Here is a 24,534-nt window from a genome sequence, read left to right on the forward strand (position 1 = left end):
AATGTTTCATTACTCTAGGTGAAATACAAGTTACAAATTGCAATTGTTAACTAAGACACGATCGGCAGTAACTCTACAAATATTACACATGCTGACCAACATTTCAGTAAAAGTTTCATTACTCTAGGAGCAATTACTTTTTGGGCTACGCGCGGCACAAGATAAAAATTGCAAATTTAAACTAAGTCAATCTACAAGCAATTTCCCAGGTGCACTCTACACATGATGACCTACGTTTCTTAAAAGTTCATGACTCAATGTCAAACACGTTTTGGGCTACACACGACAAGTCTAAAATTGCAAATTTTAACTAAATCAAGGACAATTAGACAAGCAGTCTCAAAAGTGCACAGCATTACATGCTGATGAACATGTCAGTACAGTTTCATGACTCTAGGTCAAATACTGTTTGGGCTTCGCGCGACACAAGTTGAAAATGCATATTTTTTCTTGGTCAAAGTCCTTCGTGGTCGAGGGGTTAGAGTCGATGACTTCTAATCTAGTACCTCTCTGGCGTGGGTTCGATCCCCGGGAGATGCTTTGTAAGTTTAGAACGGAAGAAGGTTGTCTAGTACTGGTGTAACTCTCCAGGAACGATGGTTAGGAAACTACCCGCATATATGACTGAAATACTGTTGGGAAAAGGCGTAAAATGAAACAAACAAATATTAAAAGGAAAAACTGAGTTAATCGATAAGCAAGCATATGCACTGCATACTGTTAAAACACAAAAAGAAGACTCGTAAATGTTAAAGAGTCAATTTGTTTAAAATATAACTTTTGAGTAAACGCTTTGTATTGAAAATGCAGTGAATGGTTTTTATTTATTTATCATTTAATTGCCTTAGATGAAGAACAACTTTATACTTTTTTCAAGCCTTTTAGTAATAAAACTAAGAAACGAGGATTCGACATAAACATATTTTAGTTTGGCAGGAAAAATCAGCACAAAAGAGAAATTCGTACAACATGGTCTTACATTAACACAAACAAAAGTATTTAAATTTACAAGTAAGTAAGTTTGCATTTGCCAACGTAAAAAGGTGGGGGCATATGCAATTATTCCGAGCATGCCTAAAATCTACTTTAGTGAACACCTAAACGCTGTCGCTCAAAGTTCTTAATTCTTTTAACCAGCGCTTATAACATGACTTGTTTCTTGCTTTCCTTGTGTTATTGTCAGTAATAAATTTACCAAATGTATTTTTTACGCTTAAATACATCTTATAATCTACAATGAATAAATAATATTTCCGATTACTTGCTAAGGGAGTGGGGGGCGTCCGTGGGCGAGTGGTTAAGGTCATTGACTTCAAACCACTTGCCCCTCACCGCTGTGGGTTCGAATCCCGACATGGACTTGGATTCTTTCATGTGAGGAAGCTATCCAGCTAGCTTGCGGAACGCCGGTGGTTCTACTCAGGTGCCTGTTCCTGCCTGAAATAATGAGGTCTTCCTCCAGCAGAAAAGCTGGAACGTCGCGATATGGCCTATATTGTGTCGATGTGACGTACAACCCAAAAACAAACAAAAACAAACAAAACTTGCTAAGGGCATACACACGCAATTTCCGTAGGCTTATACACAATAGACTTGCTGTGTTTTAAATTTAGAAATCTGTTAATTGTACGTAAAATTGGTTAAGTATCAAATTAAAAAATGCAAAATTAAGTAAGAGTTAACAACACAATAAGCATGTAATTGTTCAAATTTATTGATAATATAGAGCGTTTAAAGCATCACGTTATTACACGTCTTATGACATGCTGTATATAATGATTAGTACTGTACAATTGTTTTTAATTATTTGTTTCCATAGAAACAAAAACAATAACATATTTTTTTTGGCTATCTACAGACTCAGTTTTATTGTTATTGTGAAAAGTAAAAGATGTGAGAATGAAAGAAAGGTGAACAAGTCAGATCAAATATAACAATGTTATTATGGCATATTTTATTGCCAGTCTATTTACTATATTTTCCCTGAACACATTATCCGCATTATACTTTATTTGATGTTATCACTTACAAGCATCAGTATGTTCAAGGAATATACAAGCGTCCTAATTCCTTAACTAGTATCTAGATGCTCAGAACTTTTTTTCATGGCATATAGGGAAGGTTTCTTGTTCGATTTGTATTCTGTTTACATATCTATCTATTCATTCATATCATCTATTTGTTTTGTAATGTTGTATCGCCTTCTTCTACTTATTTTTAGTACTTTAACCTTCTTTTCCCGGTCCAAGACACGCTTTCCTTTTCTTTTCTTTCTTTTCCTTTTTTTCTTCTGAAGCTTCCTTTCCTTATTTGTTTCATTTATAATACAGTTTGTGAAGGCAATCCGGATCAATATATGTATTTCGCTATCGTATTAATATTAAATATGTAATTAAAAACATTGTTTTTGTGTTTTTGTTTTCAAATGACAGTACCTTACAAGAAATGTTGTCACTGCATTTCATTGACGTGTGTTTTGAAAGAGAGACAGTTTCTATTTATAGCCCATTGTGTAGTAAATGTGGATCAAGTGAAGGTAATCCGAATCATAACTGGGGATTGTCTCAAAAATAACTTTAGCTGTCAAATTTTGACAGTTAAGCTAAGACAGAACCTCTGCACCTACAAATAAATCTAAAGACACTGTAAAAAACATTTTTCGTTCTTTAATCACTTTAATCACTTTGTTACATGGCAAATTCAAAGGTGCTAGTTGCAATGATTTGATCTACAATATGTTAAGTCATGTTATTCATGTAATATAGGCCTAGGCCTACTGTATCCATTCATTAAAAAATCTGTAATAGAAAAAATAATTATTTTTTGTTATATTGTTATAGTATATATAACAACATAACAAAAATTAAATATTTTTTCTATTAATTTTTTATACATGAATATAATATTACATGAATAACATGATTAAACATATTAAAGGTCAAAACAATGTGAATAGCACCTTTGGGGAAATTGAGAGTATAAACTTGTTTTTACATCACAGAAATAAAATGGTCAATATGACAGTCTAATAAACTCCCCCTCACTCATGTTCATTAGGGCCTCTTTCACAATATCAATAGCTTGTTGTTTATTATCATGTCTTATAATATATGTGCATGGAATAACAGCACCTCCACCCTTTTCTTGGGGTGCTGGCCATGGAGGGAAGCTTGGTTGAGGGTGATCATTTGCCTCACAATTCACAGACGCACCCATTTCAATAAGCTTTCTGAAGGAACTGGCAAGAGTACGAGGAACATGACCAACAGGTAACCCTGCTATGTCTTTCAATGTGAAATATCTGTCTTCATCAGTAATAGTGTTGTGTAGGTCAGATTCAAACTGGTTCAATTCAGGTACCCATACTAGACATGCATCCGTATCATGGATGTTTGTATATTCCATATCTACCATCAATTGTGTTGGTGGTGATGTCATGGGGGGCTTTATTTTAAAGGCATGATAACCTTTAATTACACAATTTTCTACTCGGATTTCCTCCTTCTCCTAAAATGATACAATAAAGTAAGTGAGCAGAATGAAAAATGAAGTTGTTAAGTATTAATTTTCAAATTTATTTTAGAATAATTAAAACCAAAATGGAATAGTCATGGGTGAAATATCCATATATTATATATCATCATCTTATGTATGCAATTAACAAATAACTCTGTCATAATGTATAAACAAAAGTCAAGCTGAAGTAAACAACTGATTTAGTGCATACAGCTGCTTAGACTTATTAAAAACATGTTCATAAAATTGTTTGACATTGTCTATGTTTTCATCTAAGTCATATTGAAATAAAAAAAAATATTAAAAAACAATATTTATGATATGCAATACTTGTACAATATTTCACATATTATTTGTCTCTTTCACATTTGTGACAAATGAAGTCTATATCTCTATTTGTCACAGAATCATATTTCATATCTATTGGTAAGCAATGTTCGTGAATCCAACTTTCACATTTGTCACACTGGATCCATGTGTGACCAAGCATGAGATCCTGGTCCTCCTTCCATGTTAATTCACAGACCATACACATAGCTTCCTCTTCATTTTCAGTGGTTGTTGAGACTGTTTCTATTTTTTTCAAATTTTGTTTGTCTTTACTTCTTTTTGATTTTAAAAGATATGTTGCTTTAGCTCTTTTTTCCTTGTTTGCAAATTGTCTAGTTTTTTCTATGTCTTTCAAAGCAAGTTTTCTGATAGTCTCTGGACTAGTTAAGTTATCAGGCAAATTATCAAGTATGCTAGTTCGTTTCTTCTTTTTAATTTCTTTGACTTTTGGCATGACAAGTGCGGCTTTCATAACTGGCGACACATCTTGGACATTGAATTCATCTGATACTTTTCTCTTCTGAACAAAGTCTGAAGTGACACAGGGTGTCATGCGAGAGGCAGCATCTGCTAATAATTGTAGTCCTTGAACTGACTTTTGACCTGGTATTTGATCAATGTTAACAAAGCCTTCTCTAGAAGTAACTGTTGACTTATCTCTTTTTTGTATAGAATCTTCTTGGTTACTTGATTCTTCACCAATCCTTGATTTAAGCAATATATATGTGTCATACCCAGGGGAAACTCCATGCAAATTGTATCCCTCTGCTTGTCGTTTTTCATATTTTTCTTTGACTGGTGTTTTTAGTACACTGACATATGTGTTAAAGACTTTCTCATTTAGGCACTGAGATTCAGCATGATCAGAAGACTCCTTTTGTATAGAATCCTTTTCTAATTGTTCACTGTCTGTGTTAAAAGTTAAGCCTGTTTTTAGCTGATCATCAGAAATGACTGCCCTGTTTACTGGATATATTCCTGAAGAGGAAAAACTATTCACAACAATACTTGGCCTATAAAATTCATTGTAGGCATCTTTTAATTTCTCTGCAAAGTTACCTTTGTTTATTGGAATTCCAGGGTTTTCACGATTATGTTTTCTTACAGTTTTATACCACTGAGTTTTCATGGGGCCAAAAACACCTTTGTCCAAAGGCTGCATGAGGTGCGTGGCGTTAGGTACAATTCTATATAATTCAATCTTCTTACTTCTTGCTTCTTGGAATATTTTTGAACCAATATGACTGCTAACAGAGTCAATCAACAACACAACAGGTCTTTCTGTTACAATATGGGAATCAAAATGATCAAGGAACTTAGCAAATGTTGGTCCATCCATCCACCCTTTATCAGTATATTCAATTTTTCCTCCAGGAATACTACAGCTTAAAGGATTAATACCTTTAGGAGGGGGTTTTGGGTACACATAGAAAGGAGGCATTATTGACCCACTTGCACTGGCACAAAACATCACAGTCAGTCTTGCTTTACTTGAGCTCCCAGCCAAATGTGGTACTTGTGTAGGAAATGAGGTCCTTGATGGTCCTATCACCCTCCCAGCTTTACTTCCCAAACTAAATCCTGATTCATCTGCATTCCAGATTTGTTCTGGTTTATTCATTAGATCTTTTTCCACTAAAAATTTTGTGTATGAACTATACCAGTCATCTAATTTGGCCTTTGTTAATTTAGCTCTAGAAGATTCCAGTAATGATTCTTGTCTTATGCCTAGAATATCCTTATGTCTGTTCATAAAGCGCCTGTACCAATCATATGATGGCCTACCATTCTTAAAAGGTGTCTTTCTACCTTCTTTTATGACTACTTCTTGTACTTTGTCTAAAAATTCACCAGGTCTTAAGCCCATACCTCTTTTAGCCATCTCACTTAAATACTCAACAAATTCTCCCTCTTCACTGGCATTAAACACAGTGCCTGTACCATGACATGCACCAATCTCTACAGTACCTGAAACTCTCCTTTGTACAAAACCATAGGACAAATTGTATTTTTTAGCAGCTTTTCTAACAGGTACCTTATTAACTTTAACCTCATACAATGCACGTCTTGCTCTTGACACCTTATCCTTGGCCTTGCCAGGCGAACTTCTACTTCTGTATTTCTTTCTCAATTTTTTTGCAGTTTGCACTGCTGGACTAGATGTTGCTGGCCTAGGTTCAACCTATAAAAATTCAGAAACAACTATGTTAACACAAGGTTATAGTATAACAGCATCTTCAACCTGCAAATAAGCAAGAATTTCAATTATCTGGCAATGAAATTTAACCACATAAAAAAGTTTTTCAGACTTTATTTCTCCTTAAAGTGTCACATCTAATTTGCTTTTGGCCATAATATTTAGCCCATGAGGTGGTATCACAGATGCATTGGTTAGCATGCAATTACAAAGATAGCTTTCTTTCTTATACATGATATATATTATTATTATATCATTATGAAAAGAAAAAATAATTAATGAAATAGAACTCAACCTTCATGGATGAAATATCACTTATAAAAACAAAATTATTTAATTATTATTAAAAAAAAAATATGTATTAGTCTGATTACAAACTTGAGACGGCCCCCGTCATCACGCCTTGTTGATTCGCATTGCCCTCTGTGGCGCGTGTTTTAGATTAAACGAGAAAATACACTAAACAGAAATATTTGCAACAGTAAATTTATCCTGGTGTAGATATATAGTAAGGCTACATTTTGCAAACTACCTTTTTCTTTTTCGCTCCCATCCTGTGGAATACAAAATGATTATTTTCAACTCGGGAAGCCAATATATTTGCAGGTGCGCGAAATCGTCTGTAAGTGGTCCAAATCAAGTAGACGTTTGATTCATGTAAACGCCTGCAACTTTGATTGTTTATCAATAAATTCATAGCAAAGGGGTTATATTTTAAGAAAATACCGGTTCCCATGAAATATTTGGTCAAATTTAATATAATTAACAGGAAAAATTCATTTTTGATTCGGATTGCCTTAAGATTCGGATTGCCTTCACAAACTGTACATTTGTCCCTCTTTTTCCCTGGCTTCTTTTTTAAACAACCTTCAAGGAATAGACAAAACAGATTTACAACAAAACCTGCTCATGCATGGATGATATAAACTAACTAAAGCTATCATTTTTGAGCTATTCGTTAACGTCACAATTTATACATTGAATCAAAATATGTATGTTAATGTAGAAAAGTTAATGATAAATCTTTCAATACTTTTAATACCTTAATGGAAATTATTTTTGAAGTGTAAGCAGTATACAAATTACATTATATATTCTATATACAAGTAACATTACCACAGTCTGAACGAAATAGTACAGTTAAAGGTATTATATTTACGTTTTGGTATTTGTTCGGTGGCAGATGATGTTCGTGTGCACGGAGTCAAATCAGATTTTATATTTTCCTGCAGCAAATCTACCGATGTATGACTCTGGAAACGAGCTGGCACGCCACTCACTAGACTGTCATTTCCAGGTTCCATGATTATCGCACATGCATCCTGAAAGCTCTGGTCATCTTTAGGTACAACTGTTTATAGAAAATTCGTGCGTGTCAAAATAATGCATAGACATATATTTTTATGTATTCATACACAAAATGTTACACAACAGTTTCGAGATAACAAAACTAAGTGCGATCAAATATTGTAGAAAAAATGAAAATGAACAGCAGTTGTTATTTATCAGCTTTTTCGCTTCCGTGCATTCATTATGTGTTAACACCATACAAGCATGCATTAAACAAACAAAGCGAAAATGAGCTAAATAGTTGGCATCACAATATAGGTGTGTCAGTGAAAAACAGTAACAATGATCATTTAAAGCAACAAGAAATAATTGACATAGATCATTAAGAAACATGAGATATTTTTGCGATCATAAAATGCTAGAGAAAGGTGTATGTAGGAAGATAATAATGGAAAGATTAAGTTAATGAAAAAGTTGGAAACTATTTTCCCGACATTTTATAGAAAATATTACGTGTGTCATTGCGACACCTATAAAGTGTTTATTATTCATTTTAACACGCATGCGTGCAAAAATAATAAATGATTTTGTTTGGCTAAATGAAATAAAAACAAGAATTGTGTCAATAAGCTACAGGTGCCCCCACTAACAGCAGGACAGTATGACAGAGGGATAGACAAAGGGAATTCTACATACCCGTATGTGGTCTAAGGCATAAAAACGACATCAAATTTTTCCAATGTTGATATCTTGATTTTTCCCAACCACAAATGTATACCTACTCATGCTGAGCAACAGTCCTTTAAAAGTGCATGACTCTAGGTCAAATATTTTTCAAGCTACGCATCACGCAATTTGGAAATTGCAAAAGTATAGTCAAGGGCAAGAAATCTAAAAAAATGAATTAATACACACGCAAACGTGTAGCCCTACGTGCACAATTCACGTTCTTTTAAAGTTTGTTGACCGTAGGTCAAACACTTTTAGAGGTACATGCGAACTAACATGAAACGGACGGGCGGAAAAGGGCAAATCTATATGCCAACCCCCACTTACAATGTGGGAATAAAAATACTGAATAAATTACTTATTCAATATTGTCATTAGATTTCAGTAATTCAGTCATGATATAGTTCTCTAATATTTGATTACGAAATTATGGTCTAAATAAAATATATTAGTAAATCAAAATGTTAAGTAATATTAACTTACATTTGAAATAAAGTAGAAAACCACTTGCTTTTTTCATAAAATACTTCTCTCCTACACTAAAAACAAATAAAGTTTCGTTTCCGTCTGAAAATTGGAAAGTTTTTTTAGAAGTTGCATTTTCTGGCTTGCCATTGTTTATAATTATTAGGCTATCGTCATAACGAAAGTCAACGCTATGAACGGCTACAAGAAGCTTTTGTCCTTTTGGCCAGTACAGTTTCACAGAACACTTTCTTTCAGGTGTTAAATTTACTATAGGGTAATGTGCGTGGCTTCTGATGATACCGCCTGAGTCGGAAAATCCTTGTCTTTTGTCACATGATTCATTACTGTTTTCAACACTTTTAAACTTGCTACAGATATCGATTAGATAAGTTTTATGCTCTATATCTAAAACAGAAGAAATACAATCATCATAAACATGTTTAGAAGTCCGTGATAAAACTGACAAATAATGATAACAGTTGTTTCATTATTATTCATTATAACAGAGGACATTCTTCAACATTGTTAAAAGTTAGTGTAGTGTACACACTTTTTAGACATACGGATATGCCAAATGCAGTGACGTTTCAGTGCAATATTTATTTCGCACCTAAACAAATGTTACTTATGAACCTCACTGTGATTTTCTACGTAATCGTGCATCTGCAAAATGCTCCCAATCTTTGTAAACTCGGAGATATATTTTTTTCTAAAATCGTCTAATATCAAAAAATAATGTAGTGCACAAAAGATTGGCTTTAATACGTGATATGTATTTTTTAAAAAACACGTTTAAAATTTTACTGCCTGGTTTAAGCCTGAAAACTGGCTACATTTTACTTGGGAGTCCGAGTGGGAGCATTTAGAAAGTAAACTTTATCCTGTTTTCAGGACTAAATTAGGTAGTAAAATTTAAACGTTTTGTTTTCTTGATTATATCAAGTACATTTTTGCACTAAAAACAATCTTTCGTGCAAGACATTATATTTTAACTATTTCTTATTTCAATAAAAAGATATTATACCTTCGAGCCGACGGGATGTTTACATAAAAACACAGTCCAATTTGGAGCATTTTGCAGGTTCGCGATGACGTAGTATCCTACCATTGATCATTATTAGACCGACTCTTATCAATTTCGCGTTATTTTAATATTCAAACATCACTATGGTAAACCATCTTGCCTTTCTTCTATTTTCGGAGGTAAGGTTTTCATTTAATTCACTATTGTACCCAATATTGTGCCCTAATGGAATGAAGGTCTGTCAAAATGTCTAAAGTAATAAATGTGTGCAATGGAAATGTAATAATTATGATTGTTGTACTAGTGCTAAGAAGTTTTAAGCTTTATTGAATGGGGGACAGTAGTGGATTATCTTCCCTTGATAAAAACCGAGGTTAACCAAAATGTAAGTAGGTCCAAATATTTGGAATCCTTTGCTTTTATCGTTGAGTTTTATATAAGACAGGTTGATATGTCTTAATCAATTATTTACACATGCATCAACAAATATGTAAACCTTAAGGAAAAAATGTTACATTTATGTCAACAGATTCTACATCTTATCACAATATCTAATCTGAATATTACAAATGATCATAATTAGCCCTAATTAATTTAGTTTGCCACACAGAAATAGGCGATAAAGTCCGAGTAATCCAATAGCTTAGGACCTATCTATTTATAGGGAGTACTCAGGGGAGGTTATTCACTACTGTCCCTCATTGTCACTAAGGTAGCACACCACAGTAATGTAAGCCACAGCTTCGAATGGCCTGGGAGGATTTCTTGGATATAGTGAATATTCTGGATTTAAATGACTGGTTTCAGCATAAAATTTGTTTTTGTGACATCTAATATGATCACTGGCAAATTCGAAAACATGGCCAGAAATCACATGCTGTTGATTATGAATGTCAAGGCCGCCATTTTTTGTAAACATTGCTTTTATACAGCATGCACGGTAAAAAGAAGTCATTTTACAGGGGGTACAAACTTTTGGCAGTAGCAAAAAATCTACAAGGTTGAGGACTAGTTTCTTTGTGATATTTTGCATGTATAGGGAGTTGCTAAAGCAGAGACGGTGTTCCTTTAGCCTGTATATTTGCAGATATTTTTTGCCAGAGGGTCGAAATGTGTTGTTTTGGGTCTCGGGCCACTGTAGATTTTGGGCTTCAACGGAATGAATTGCAAATTTTTTGACTGCCTGCCTATTGCAGATGGGATAATTTCTTTGTAGATTTGCAATCTTATGTCATATATGTTCTCAACAAAATGTGTTTTCTTTTTCCAGGTTGTGTAGTTTGGTATCAGAATTATTAGACGTATTGCTTGTAGGACATTGACGGCAGGAACTTGAAATTAACTGTGGAGTGCTACCTAAAGTGTGGCAAACTGTAAGTATGTGAATATAAGTGGGCGAATCGTGAGTAAGTCTAAACTTTCTCGGATTGATTCGAAGGTAAACTTGTAAAATAAGTGTTTGAAAAGAAAGATTTTCAGGATCAACATGTGTTGTTAAAGTAACAAAAGCTAGAATTCTTTAATTTAAAATCTTAATTATGAGATAGAAGCAATTTGTTATATCTCTTATATCTTATTTACGTTTCAATGTGTTAAGTCATAATATTTTGTTTCAGATATTCATGATGGTTTTGTTAACATGTGCTCTTTAAAGAAAAAATTTATCTCTTTCAACCAGTTGACATATTTGTCTTTCTTCAAATAATATTACGCCTTTCAAAGAGGACGTAGACCTGTAATCATATTGACCAATTGCCTGAATGGATAATGTATTTATATTTATTTAAATTATTATTTTCCCGCTTATGATGCATGCCTTTTTACCAAAATCAACTTATTTTAAAGTTTATATCAAGGGTTTAATCACAATTAAAGAAAAGTTGGGATTCATGGAGGTTTTGAAACGTCCGTCCATCCGTTGTTCTGCCGAGCAAATATTTTGAGTTTATATGGCTATAGAAACAATAAGTATCAGTAAATTTTCTTTTGATCATATTCAATCCGTAAAGTTGACTTTTTTCTTCTTTTTTTCTATTAAATTGTACAAAATATATATACCGATTGATGTATACGGTCAACAATTTTGTCATTCCTAAAGAATTTTAAAATACCTATGCATAAGTTCGACAGACATTGTGACAACCTGTCGTGCGCACGACTCAGGTCTCTGGCTCAAATGTCAAGGTCACATTTTAAGTAAAAAGTGATGATATTAATTTTCGAAAATGGTCAGGACAGGTCAATAATTCTGTCATCCTGAATATATATAATCTTGTGTCCACAAGATATTTCAAAATATTTTTGATCGAATGAAAATGGTCGTTTAATCTTCAGTTAAACGAAAATATGTATAATTTATTGCATTTTCGATTCATTGGGAATTCGATGGAAGTTTTTTAAAATCCTTCATCCTTTGTAGATTTTCTTTTTAAGTTTTGCTCAACCTCAACAATGAGGCTACGAACTTGTTTTATATTTGCGCCATAATCCTAACAACACTTACTGGGTCAAGGTCACACCTGAAGGTTAACTATCAGAGGATTTAGTGTCGGTATAGTTCATAAATTTTAAAATAATAATGATTTTCTTCTGTCCTCATGGTCAAGCTTACACTTGAAGGTCAAATGTAATTTTTTGTGTTCTTCCGGATCTTTTGGAAGATCGTTCCCCTTGTTTACCAGGCCTTCATTCTCATTTTCAATAAGACATTTTTACATTTGAGCGCATCTGACATGAAATCTTATTGAAACGTCTGTTAGTACATGAATAAATATTATTACGTAAAAGTTAATAATAGCTATAAGTAGATATAAAACCTGATCCCGGTGTCTTGAGGTAGCCATAGCCCAATAGGAAATCGGTTGGTTTGAAGCACTTAAAACTGACCGACATAAAAGTTGGTTGTTTGCCAATACAACCTCCGACAAAATACTGGCTAAAGATCTGGCCTGTTGGCCAGCGGATATAACAGATTTTGCGCCAGTGACAAACAAGAAAGTTCACCAATGAACCAAGCGTCCTTCCAATACATTTTCCTTCGAAAAAAATAAAAAGCAGAGAAATGTAAGACATTGCTTTGTGTTTATTTGCTTTAAAGTGACGGTTGTACACTTTATTTAACATATAATTACTATTAGCCAGACATTGGGAAGTGATACATTCCAGTGAATAAATATATAAGATTACAGTTTTCCAGCTTATTAAACAGACGTACAGACTTTCTTTCCTTTCTGCATGCATTTCGTATGACATTTTGAAGATATATATGTGTTTCTTACACCAGTCACCTGTATTTTGTCAACATTTTGAGTTGAAGGAATATGTAACAGACCACACTCCTGACAGTATCATTACATGTCATTCTGCAAAAATATTTGCATTTCCACAAATAATACCATGTTTCAAAGTTTATTTAGCAAAACATTACTCTATGACAATGAATCCTAAATATGTTTTACTTTAGAAGTTATTTGTAATGTTTGCATTTCATTATATTCCCTGTTTGAATGATTTATAAGAATGTGTTTTATAAACAGGTAAAACTATTTTATTTATAACAATATATTGTCATCAAACAGATTTGTCATATTTTACAAAGTTACATTTAATCGTTTTAATCGGTGTGGATTTTCACAATTTCCCACGTATTAAATTTCGAACAAAAAGAGTTAATCTTTGCATGTTATGTATTTATGTATTGTCCAGGTCAAGCAAATATAACTGGCAAGACGAACTTGTTTGGTATGAGATAAAACACAACACTTAGGTTGAATGAAATAGGGCATTTATTAAATGCCATAAATGACAAATGTTACATAATAACAAACATTGCATGTACATATTTGTATCGAAATAACCAAACTGTGAGGTAAAAACCGCCACAAAGGGAACCTTCCGCCACCCAGAGATTTGACTAGGTATGAGCTTGACCTGTGATATAAGGATTGAAACAGAATGGACTAAATTTTTTGAAGTAACCATTAATTTAATCAAGTTATGTTAGGACAAAAATGTTAAGACAAATCATATATCTAATGACAATATATATAATATGTCTAGAATTAATGTCTAACATTTAAATGGATCCTGACTGGTTCTATCAATATATGTGGACTGCAGCCTAAAACTGTCAGGCACACTACATGATATGCTATTGTAAAATCAGCAACCGAGTTATTAGATCAAATAATTAGCTGTGAAAATTTTTATTACAAATTACATGTTAAATGTATTATTGAGACATCTGACAGTATGTTTTATCAGGGCTTTTTCAACGTCCAAACCAAAAAGGGGAACATGAACTAAATTTAAATGAAGTATATAATAATTTGTTTAAACAACGAAGGGCAAAATAAGCTTAACGCAATAGCTCTAAATGTATATAAATATTTTTTTTTTTTACTAATAAATTTGATAACAGAGAACAAAATACTAATAGTCATTAATGACAATAAAAACTAGAAAAAAATTCTTTTAAATTTGTAAATTAGGAAATGGACTATTACTGTATCAGTATCCAGATATCCTACAATGATGAAAAAGCAAAAATTGCACACGGCCATGGCTTCCAAGTTGCAGTCATTAAAATTAAGCACAGGCCCCTGCTTGTGAAACCTAGCTAGTGTCATGAAGTGAAAAATATGCGAAAAATTAAGTTAAATATATTAGTAGATATGAATTCAAAACTGGAATTCGGCGCTTCAGTAACATTGTAAATAAAATTAATGCATAGACTGAAGTTGGAGTGCATGGCAGCGGTGGCATTTAAACAGACACAATCTCCTATGTAGGTATGTGAACACATTGAATTTCAGTTAGTGTTTTTTCAATTTGCGTTAGTCCTATCGGATATACCAATTCTCTCAAACATCTATTCCTTTAAATCATTAAATTAAACCTTTAAAATGCATTAGAACCGAAATGATGTAGATGTCAATATGTTAGCTAATCTTTTTTCGCAATTAATCAGTTAAGACTAATGTAAAATTGGAATCAAAAATGTAAAATATTTAATTAACACCTTATAAATGCATTTGATCTAAATACAATGTGACATGTCTAACTAATGATTAATTTTGTTCATTATATGTTTGTTGCATAAAAAAATATAAATTAAAGATAAATTTAAGGATAATTAGAAAAAAGGGGGTGTATACATTTTAGTTTTTTATATATAATTAGGCTACTTAGTTTTTCGTGAAAGAGCAATGGTGATACCATATATGGTAAAAAATGTAGAAAACTGTGGTATAAAATTACATTATGTACAAAATAATGCTCTCCAAAAAAACTACACATAACAAAACCGCTTGAAAACAAAGACCGTGAATGGAAAAATTTCTACAAATAATACCATAAAAACTTCAGTAACAAATGTACTTATCAACATTACCAATCCTCACTAGTGATATTAACACATCATGGCAGTAGCATGAACTCAATCTGAAATTATCAGTAATGCATAATTAATGAAACCTGCAGCCTTGATAACTGTCAGATTTATATAGACCTAAATGAAGCCCACAAATTGTGCATATCTGCCACAGGTTTTTCATTAATTTTACTGTCATACACGATATTAATGGCACTAAATAAATTTAAACTGCGGACTTGCACTTTCAAGCCAAGGAGAAAAACTGACAGGCCTTGAACTGTCAGTAATTTGAAAGATTGTAATGACATTCAGTTTGCTTAATTCACTGTTTTCTTTCTATAATTATCTAAAAAATCTGCTGCCCCTGATAACAAGAATCATCAAATTGACGAAAAATAAAAGTGGAAACTGTAACCACAGTTATGTCCATATGTACTGCAGTGCCTGAACTGTCAGTAATTTGGAAAAGATTGGTAATTGCCACTCAGTTTTGCTGTAATTTACTGAAGTGCTGCAATTTTTACTGTCATTTTTCTATATCTAAAGATTCTGCTGCCTTAATACCGCACAGATCCTTAAATTACGAAAAATTAAAAGTGGAAAACTGTAACCTACAGTATGTCCATTGTCCCTGCAAGCCTTGAACTGTCAGTAATTTGACAAGATATGTTATGGCACTCATTTTTGCTGTAATTTAACTGAGTGCTGTAATTTACTGTCGATTTTGTTTTATCTAAAGATCTGCTGCCTTATACCGACAGAATCTTAAATTACGAAGAAAATTAAAGTCGAAAACTGTAACCTACAAGTATGTCCATCAGATTAGTTAACAAACTTCTGGTATGATGTGCAATTTAATTGTATGTACAAATGTACAATTTAAAATCCAATTTCATATTGAAATTAAAGCATTAGCGTGCAGAGCAATGGAAAAAATAAACTAAGCAAGCATGACAGACAGTACATAATTGGAGACTTGTATACAAATTTCAAAAGCATTTCAACTAAGTGATGCAACACTATTTATAATTTTATAAAAAAAATAAAGCTACAAAAAAAGTAAGGCCGCGGGGGGGGGGGGGGGGGGGGGGGGGGGCCCCCCCCCCCCTCCCAAAAAGAAGTTTGGGGGGGCCCCCCCGGGGGGGGGGGGGGGGGGGGGGGTTTTTCAGCGGCCCAAAAGACCCCCCCCCCTTGGGAAAAAGGGGGGGGGGGCCCTATCCCCCCCCCCCCCCACGCCCCCCGCCCCCGCCCCCGCCCCAAAAAAAATGCAGGGGGCCCTTTTTTAAAATAGTTAGGGAGAGGTAAGCCCAAAAAAGTGGGCAAACATTGGGCAGGGGGGGGGGGGGGGGGGGGGGTGGGGGGGTAAAAAAAAAAAATATGTTTTATGGTTTTCTTTTTTTTTTTATTTTTGTGCGGGGGGGGGGTGGAAAAAAAAAAAAAAAAAAAATAGACAGAGAACGACTTGCGCTTGTGTGGCGAATTTTGTGGAATTCATAGGTAATCTGAGAACGGAAGTGTGGGAAAATTTGAGGCGAAGTGGGGGGGGGCACCCGAAGGGGGAGGGGGGGGGTTTTTTTTTTTTGGGGGGGGGGGGGGGGGGCCCCCCACCTCCCCACCCCACCCTTACCCCCCCCCCGGGGGGCGGGGGGGGGGGGGGGGAGGGGGTTTTTTTTTTTTTTAAAACTAAGTTAAGCTGGACAAGTACAGACAAACACAATGGCAAAGCGGTTAACTAAGCAATGTTTATAAAGCAAGGGTATGCTGAAATAATAGGCAAGGCGTGTAAACTAAGCCAAGCTGACCAGTACAGGACAATTAAATGGCAAATGCGTGTCAACTAAGCAATGCCAATAATAGCAATGGTATGCTGAAATAATAGCAAAGGGTGTAAACTAAGCCAAGCTTGACAAAGTACAGACAAACAAATGGGAAGCATGTCAACTAGCAATGCCTAGTACAAGCAATGGTATGCTGAAAAAAAAAATACATAGCAAAGGCGTGTAAACTAAACCAAGAATACAAAACAAGTACAGATCTACAACACTTGAAGGGTGTACTGGGTAGTGTTGGTGTAAGGTTTTGGAGCAGAAGGTATAACGAGGGTTGCCAGGACTAGATCACAATTATCTTTTTTTTTTTAAATATCCTTGCATAAGAATATTTAACACTTGGTTTACTAATTAGAGTGTAATTAATCTGAAGTGTATCATGGCATGATCTGAATACATATTTTACACTTGTGTTTTATAGGTTATATTCATACAAGCTTGGAGTTTTTGGATAAAGACAACAAAATCACTGAGTGCGCAAGTTTCCTTTGTAAATGAGCTGTGTAAAACATGTATGCCAGGCAATCAGTTAATTCTTTATCTGACTCAACTTGAAACCTATGAAACATGCAAGCATTGTCTTAGGTCTCGGGCTCCGCTTGCACTATTAATTCAATGATATGATAGCTCCCTCGACTAGTCTTGGTCTTTTGCAGGATTTACTGAACATTCTTGGTGTTTTGACTTTTCCCTTGTTGTCTGTTGTGGAACTGAACAAAGGTGTAAGGAGAATTTGTGGCTGTTTTATCTGAAAATATTAATTATTTTGTCATTAAGTAGGACTAAATGTCATGAAATGTAATTGAGTATTATTAAATTAATCCTGACTACATTGTGCATGATTCATAAGCATAATCACGCAAAATATGGACTATAGACTAAACCATGTATAATAGGATATGTGTTAACTTTAAAACTAACTCACACGGAATGTAAACTAAACATGTGTGAAAAATAAGCGTGAACTGTAAACTAAATCACACGCAGACATGGGCTATAAACTAAGCCATGTATAATAGAATAAGTGTGAACTATAAACTAAATCACCACTAACATGGACTGTAAACTAAACCATGTGTACTAAATAGGCGTGAACTGTAAACTAAATCACGCAGACATGGGCTATAAAACTAAGCCATGTATTAATAGGATAAGTTGTGAACTGTAAAACTAAATCACACTCACATGGGACTGAAAACTAAACCATGTGTAGAAAATAGGTGTGAACTGTAAACTAAATCACGCAGACATGGTCTATAAACTTAAGCAAATGTATAACTGGATATGCGAGAAATCTAAACTCAATCACACTCATAATGAGTGTAAACTAAACCATGTGGAGAAAATATGCGTGTAAACTAAACCATGCGTATCGGTCAACTAAATCACACAGACATGGTCTATAGCCGGAGCCATGTATCATGGCTGTGTGTGAATTGTAAACAAAAATCACACTTACATGTACATGTATTATAAAACTATGTGTGAACTGTTAAACTATATCAAGCAGACATGAATTATAAACCAAGTCATTTATCATATGTGTAATTATAAACAAAAATTACACTCACATGGATTGTCAACTATATTGTGTTGAAAATGTGTATTAAATGTTAACTAAGTCACGTAGACATAAACTATATTTTAAGCCATGTATACTAGACTATGTATAAATGCCAACTAACATGGACTGTGAAAACTAACCTTGTTTTGTAAATCGTGTTTGAACTGTTGTAAATACCAGTTAGAATTTAACACTGGTCAAGGCCAGTGAAAAATAAATTCAGGTTAGTGTAAAATTTTAAGAAAATTTGATTTAAGTGTATAGGAGAATAAATTCAAAATTAGAATTGAACCTGCAAAACAGTAATTTTGAATCTAAATTCAATGACTGAAAAACTAAAACAGTGAAACATGAATGTATGGAAAATTATAAATTAAATCACAAATCACACACTAACTGTACTTTAGTTGGAGTCAAAAAAAATTGTAAAATTAAATGGAAAATAAAGGCTAATCGCTCAAAATCTGGACTGTTACTTAAAACATGTTTGCTAAATAATACTGCTATGATGATTGTGTAGAAATGTATAGTAGACTAGCAGAAAATCAACATGTACTATTATCTACTCTAATGAGAAGTTTGTGTGAACTGTAAATGAATTGGAAATAAGTAATAACTAACATGATTAATATAGAAACTTCAATTATGTATCCAGGGAAAAATATGCCTGATTAATACTGCATTCTTGTACATTATGAGAATAATTTATGACCAAAAACAAACCCAGCAATGCATAACCTTATATTTTATAAATATAAAGAAATTTACCAACTGAAAAATTCATTAAGAACCACGGCACGGGTCATAACAAAAGCTTATTATATTAATTTGTTAATGCAAAGCAACAAACCTAGACTTCATCTGTTCATAGTTTGTATACCAGGGCAGGCATTATTAAACTACTGACTTTAGTACAATATAACTTTATAGTCTTTACGACAAAGTAAACAAAATACTTATGTATACTAGGGCGGGCATTAAATCGTTGATCACGGTCAACTAATATAACTACAAGACATAGTAAACAAAATACATATCTTTAAATTTATCTTATGCCTGACAAATGAAATGCTTCGGGGCGGCGACCAAGCTGCTGTCCTTATCTCATTGATGAGACGTAGCTGACAGAGTAAACAGGTGGCATCCATCTGGTGTAAACAGGTAATTGTTGTTTAGACATGTCAACCATGAACCATTTATTCGCCATAAGTATGATCGTTTATGTTTGGTTTGGCATCTGTACAAAACTTGAACTGTTGAAGAACGGGGGTTTCCGAACGGTAACTTTCTGGACTCGAAAATAGAAAGGTATCTACTAAATCTGTAATATGACAAGCAACGTTTTGTGGATAAATTCTGATTTGTAAATGTCATTAGTTCCAAAGACCGGCACATCTGTTTCCTGACTGATGATGTCTCAAACTTTCAAAGCGTTGGTCCAGTTATCCCAAAAAAGTTGCCGTGAAATGAATTGCCATTTTCGTCACGAAATTGAATATGAAACCGGAGTCACCGTCCCAAAAATTCGCTTCCAGCAGATTAATAAGGTAACTGTCCGCCGTAATACGTAATTAGTTCACTTGAAATAAAGCGTATAACTTTAAAAATAGATAAATTTAGTAATAAACAAAGGCGAGAATCATTACTCGCCAAAATTATTTCTTTGTGATATATCTAATGTAATCATTGGCGTCCGCGCCGAAGCGCGGCGCCTATTGGAATGAAATGAGATTTTGTGAAAGGGCGACAGCAACTTCTCGAGCCTTTTATAGTTGCCAATAAGAAAAGCCGGTCATTCCGATCGGTATGAGGGTGCTTGATTGTTAATTAGTCGCGATATGTACAATGAATGGCGAACTGGAGAATTTCGCAATGCAAACATTTTCAAATGAAATAACCTTTTCCGTCAATAAATCGCGCTCTTCGGGGTATTTTTGCTTATCATTTTGTAGTACACAGTGGGTTATTATGGTATGTTATTCCGAAAGCTGTTAATAGAATGATGAGTTGATGACCTTAATATTCCGAAAATCTATTTATAGAGGGATGTACTCCTAGGTAATTCCCGGTCTCTCCCGGGATTTACTAATGACCGGCGAATAGTACCACACGTTTATTGTCCGGTCTCTCCCGGTTTTGGAGTAGATATCGTTACAGAACAGAACAAATATTTTACAGATAAATAAGCTTTTTTTCAAAATGAATGTTTGTCACTTAGTTTGGTTACAATAATTAATAAACACAGATCAACTCTCGAATTGATTGATTATTATTATACATAAACATACAATTCGAAAAAAAAAACCAACAACACAAATCGCATGTTATATTTTATCTATATGAGATAAAAACAATAAATATGTACAATAATTGAGAAAAAAATGTACATTTTATGGCATTACTATGACACTATCAACTTTAAAAACATTTTATATAATTTGTTATTCGTGTTTAGTAAAGATTCCGAGGAATTATTCAAAGTTACAAATCAGATTTTATGAATTATTCAATTGATTGATAATTTAAAAATGATAAAAGAAAAATGCAAATGTACATGTATATGGTTTAAGAATAAACAATATTATAAATTGAAAGATTAACCATGATTTACTGACTTTTTCCAGTTAAGTTTTGACTTATAATCGTCGATCATTATGACAATTGAATTCTTAAAATAGTAGTAAACGTAAAAACTCAGTATTAAAATAGCGCATAAAACACACAAAAAAAGAAAAGAAAAACAATATTCATAAAATCTGTATTTTTTTATTAAAATAGAAATTACATTTATTGTATAATAAACAATTATGCTCAACATGATCAACAAGTGTCATATTGTTACTTAGTGTGAACAGATACCTTAAGAGGGGGTCCTCGTTAATAGCAATAACATAATAAGGGACAATTACACAAGTATGGTGTTGATCATGCGTTACACATATGGATTATAAATGATTGTTATACATGTATATCCGTTGCTATTAATAACCACGATCATAAAGAAATAACAAGTAATATTCTAATTTCTAGCATGCCGATCAAAGTTATAAATAATGAACAATGTCTTTCGTCCGTTCATTCAAAAGTGATATACAATTCTGGTAAAACCCAATGAACCATTGAAAAGTTTATAAGAATATCTTGTCATCATATATCTACTAGTTCATCTGCACCTGCTGTTTGGGCGCCCTTTGATGCTTTGCATCAATGCTTTTCTTGTTGGTTAATTAGCATCACGTGATTTAGGCTAAGATGTACTTGGCTAAAACCCGACCCGTAACGGGTAATATTCAGTACAGTAATGAGAATAGGGACGAACCAATGACATAAATTATTTTATGTGGGCATAAAATCTTATAAACAGGAAAAGCTCTATTTACAAGCAGTTTATTTTATAAAGATATCTTACAATCTTGTTGCCAACATCTCCCTGTGCCAGATTCGAATGAAATATGGGAAATATAACCTCCGTGACAATCTAGTAGTGCAGATCTATGTTTATCAGCAGCTTCAACACATGTGGTAGAATTAACTTTTTCATCTACATAGACAAAGACAATAATTATGGCAGAAGCTCTCTGAATATACTCGTTATATATTTCTTTACCATTTAAACAATAAAACAGAAAATTGTTTCTGGGGATAAATCATTTAATTTTATATCAGGCTTTTAATTAACGTGCTATTGGTATTTTAAAATGTCTCTTATACTACACTACTCTTTATTCATTTAAAATTCATTAACAGTAATACGTCTAATATTTTAGTATAATCCTTTATTCCACCATCTTAATTTAAATTAAGAAACAAAGTCAACAACTAAGTATAACTTAATAAATGTTAGTCCATTTCAGCTGTTTTTATAAATTGATGTAAAAATTTAAATGCGAAGTATAAATGTACAATAAATGAAGTATAAGATGAAAGAGAAATAAATAAGCCAGGAAAAGAAGTTTCTTACCTAAATTTTGCACTAATGTTGGGAGGATCGATATATAAATCCAGAGTAACATTTCCCAAACACTTCAGACTGATTTAAAACCAGAAACCTAGAAAACAGGCACCCTTTCAAATAACAAAGAAAATTAATTCATCTTTGCAGCTGCCAAAGAATGTCAGTGAACTAGATTAGAGAGGTTTATATGTTATATTCCTTCATTATGTTAGAAATAAATAAGACGGCGCAGATATATAAACATGCAACAAAACTATTTGATTTTTTTTTAAATCGTCTGAGAATTGTGTTCAAACCAATTTTCTTCATTTTGTTTTTTCTTCCTTCTTTTAGTTAGTTGTATATAGTGCAAATTAATCAATTAATAACTTAATTATGTTATATTAATTAATTTATTTATTTATTGAGTAATTAATTATATTAATTAATTTTTTTATTAATTAAATTAATTAATTGATTAATTACACTTTATAATCATATATACACCTACCTCAACATCAGTCTAAAATTGTATATTATAGCGTGAAACGACTATTTCTGTAAGTTAATTAATTTATAAATGTTCAATCATTCAATTAATTAATTAAAAACTTTATTTTTTATTACTTTAATTAAGTCAATAACCACAGTATCTTATATTTATATACTTGTGTCTATAATATTGTATATGTTTTACTTTTAAAAGAATATAATGCCTTGATTAAACTCACATTTTTTGCAGGCTCGTTACATCAACGGTAATTAGCCAATCAGAACAGAGCTTTTATTAACGGTATATTATACTTGTTGTTTGAAGCAGAGATTGTATTGTAGGAAAAGAAGTTTCTTATCTGAAGTTTGCACTAATGTGCACTAATGTAAGGAGTGTACATATATAAATACAGCGTAACATTTGTTATAAATGTACAAGTATTTATGTAGTAATCTGGAAACAAAGTAATCCCCCGGAAGCATTAATCACAGCAAAATTACACAAGTAGAGATTTTGATGCTAAAGCATCAAGTCGCCGGATAGAAATATGATTGTATTATCATAAATAAAAGAAAATATCAGTTTAATGGCTCGAGTATAAAGAAAACAGGAACAATAAGTTGAGTAATGTTCATTCATAAACACGTTTTCATGTACTTGCCACAATTATATCTTTCTTGATATAAACTTTGTAAAAGAGTTTTATTCAATAAATTTATGTTATGTTATAATAAAACATCATATTTGAAGCAAACTTGCTTAGCAATTTTGTCAAGAAACTGTTATCATTATTAGATAAGCAAGTATTGTTTGGCAATATTTCCCCGAGACTCAATAATTTCCGGGAGCTGTTTCGATAGCTTACATAACTTATTATGATTAATGTTAACGATTTTTATTGTAAGTAATAATTACATGTATCATTATATCAATTAATACTGATCGATGGCCTAGTGGTAAGTATGACGAAGTTTGTTAACCTACATGTAGAAGGCGCAAGTTCGAATCTTGGACAAATCCTGTGTGTAGTTTTCATCAGTTGATTTTTTATTATATCTTTTAACTTTATGAAACATAAGTTGATAAATCGTGTGTTTCATTTTCTAGACTTTTTATTTTATAATTTTGATAAATGATCAAGTTTTGCAAAATACAAAAGTATCATAAAAAAGGAAAACATAAAACATTACTTTATCGAACCTACAGTCTTCAATTTGAAACTAACTTAAAAAATCTAACACATTGTCATCGAAGCTTGTAAATCATGTGAATATGATTATAATTCTACTTGTAATTCTACTTTATATATAATACCGTTGCTTACCATACATTTGAACTCGTATGGTTTTTACTCAGATTCCGATAGTTACCCGATCATCGAATATTTGCAAAGTGACTATGCAAATATATAGCTTAATTATTGCATAAAACAAAATGCAATTCTACTGTAAAAGTGGTGTCTGCATAAAAAAAAATTTTTTCTTATGCCTATCGAAAAAATATATTATTTAACTGAAAATCATATTCCTGTCGTTGCATACAATCTAGTTAACGTTTAATTGCCTTTCAGTGCGAAAAAACTATCAACACAAAGGATAGTTTATTAGTTTTCTCTGTGTATCCAATTAGGATTCCGGCCCCTACTGTCTACCGAGATTTTTCATACCAAAATTACTTTGATTTGCACTTTTATCAGATGCCAACCATTCATTAAGTTACCTGTATTTCTGTCTTTTCAGCAATTTTTTACTATTTATAGATCTTATAACACTAACATAAAACGTGT

At 32.9% G+C, this 24,534-nt stretch overlaps 1 protein-coding gene and 1 long non-coding RNA gene across 3 annotated transcripts; both read right to left on the reverse strand.

The window, feature by feature from the left end:
• Positions 1-3,370: 3,370 nt before the first annotated feature.
• LOC132750315 (jerky protein homolog-like) lies at positions 3,371-9,043 on the reverse strand. 2 transcript variants are annotated; one of them, XR_009628530.1, is made up of 4 exons: positions 8,546-9,043; positions 7,203-7,394; positions 5,882-6,910; positions 3,371-3,507 (listed from the first exon to the last, which is right to left on the reverse strand). XR_009628530.1 is itself a non-coding variant. In XM_060740262.1 (3 exons), exon 3 carries the CDS (start codon positions 5,726-5,728, stop codon positions 3,866-3,868), a length of 1,863 nt encoding a protein of 620 aa, XP_060596245.1. In that variant the 5' UTR covers positions 5,729-6,910; positions 7,203-7,394; positions 8,546-9,043; the 3' UTR covers positions 3,851-3,865. The 2 variants fall into 2 exon arrangements, 1 of the variants encoding a protein (XP_060596245.1); XM_060740262.1 differs by lacking the exon at positions 3,371-3,507 and having other exon boundaries at positions 3,851-6,910.
• A 3,325-nt stretch (positions 9,044-12,368) lies between these two features.
• LOC132750314 (uncharacterized) lies at positions 12,369-22,439 on the reverse strand. Its single transcript, XR_009628529.1, has 3 exons — positions 22,283-22,439; positions 21,731-21,862; positions 12,369-12,589 (listed from the first exon to the last, which is right to left on the reverse strand). It is a non-coding gene; the product is annotated as an uncharacterized LOC132750314 (long non-coding RNA).
• Positions 22,440-24,534: the final 2,095 nt, after the last annotated feature.

The sequence above is a fragment of the Ruditapes philippinarum genome, unplaced genomic scaffold, assembly GCF_026571515.1.
Source record: "Ruditapes philippinarum isolate M1 unplaced genomic scaffold, ASM2657151v2 ctg11009_1_1_1_1, whole genome shotgun sequence".
Classification (NCBI taxonomy): Eukaryota; Metazoa; Mollusca; class Bivalvia; order Venerida; family Veneridae; genus Ruditapes; species Ruditapes philippinarum.

What these genes read in the sequence shown, in the direction of transcription:
- LOC132750315 (XM_060740262.1), bottom strand. Translation starts at nt 5,728, where the DNA reads ATGGCTAAAAGAGGTATGGGCTTAAGACCTGGTGAATTTTTAGACAAA.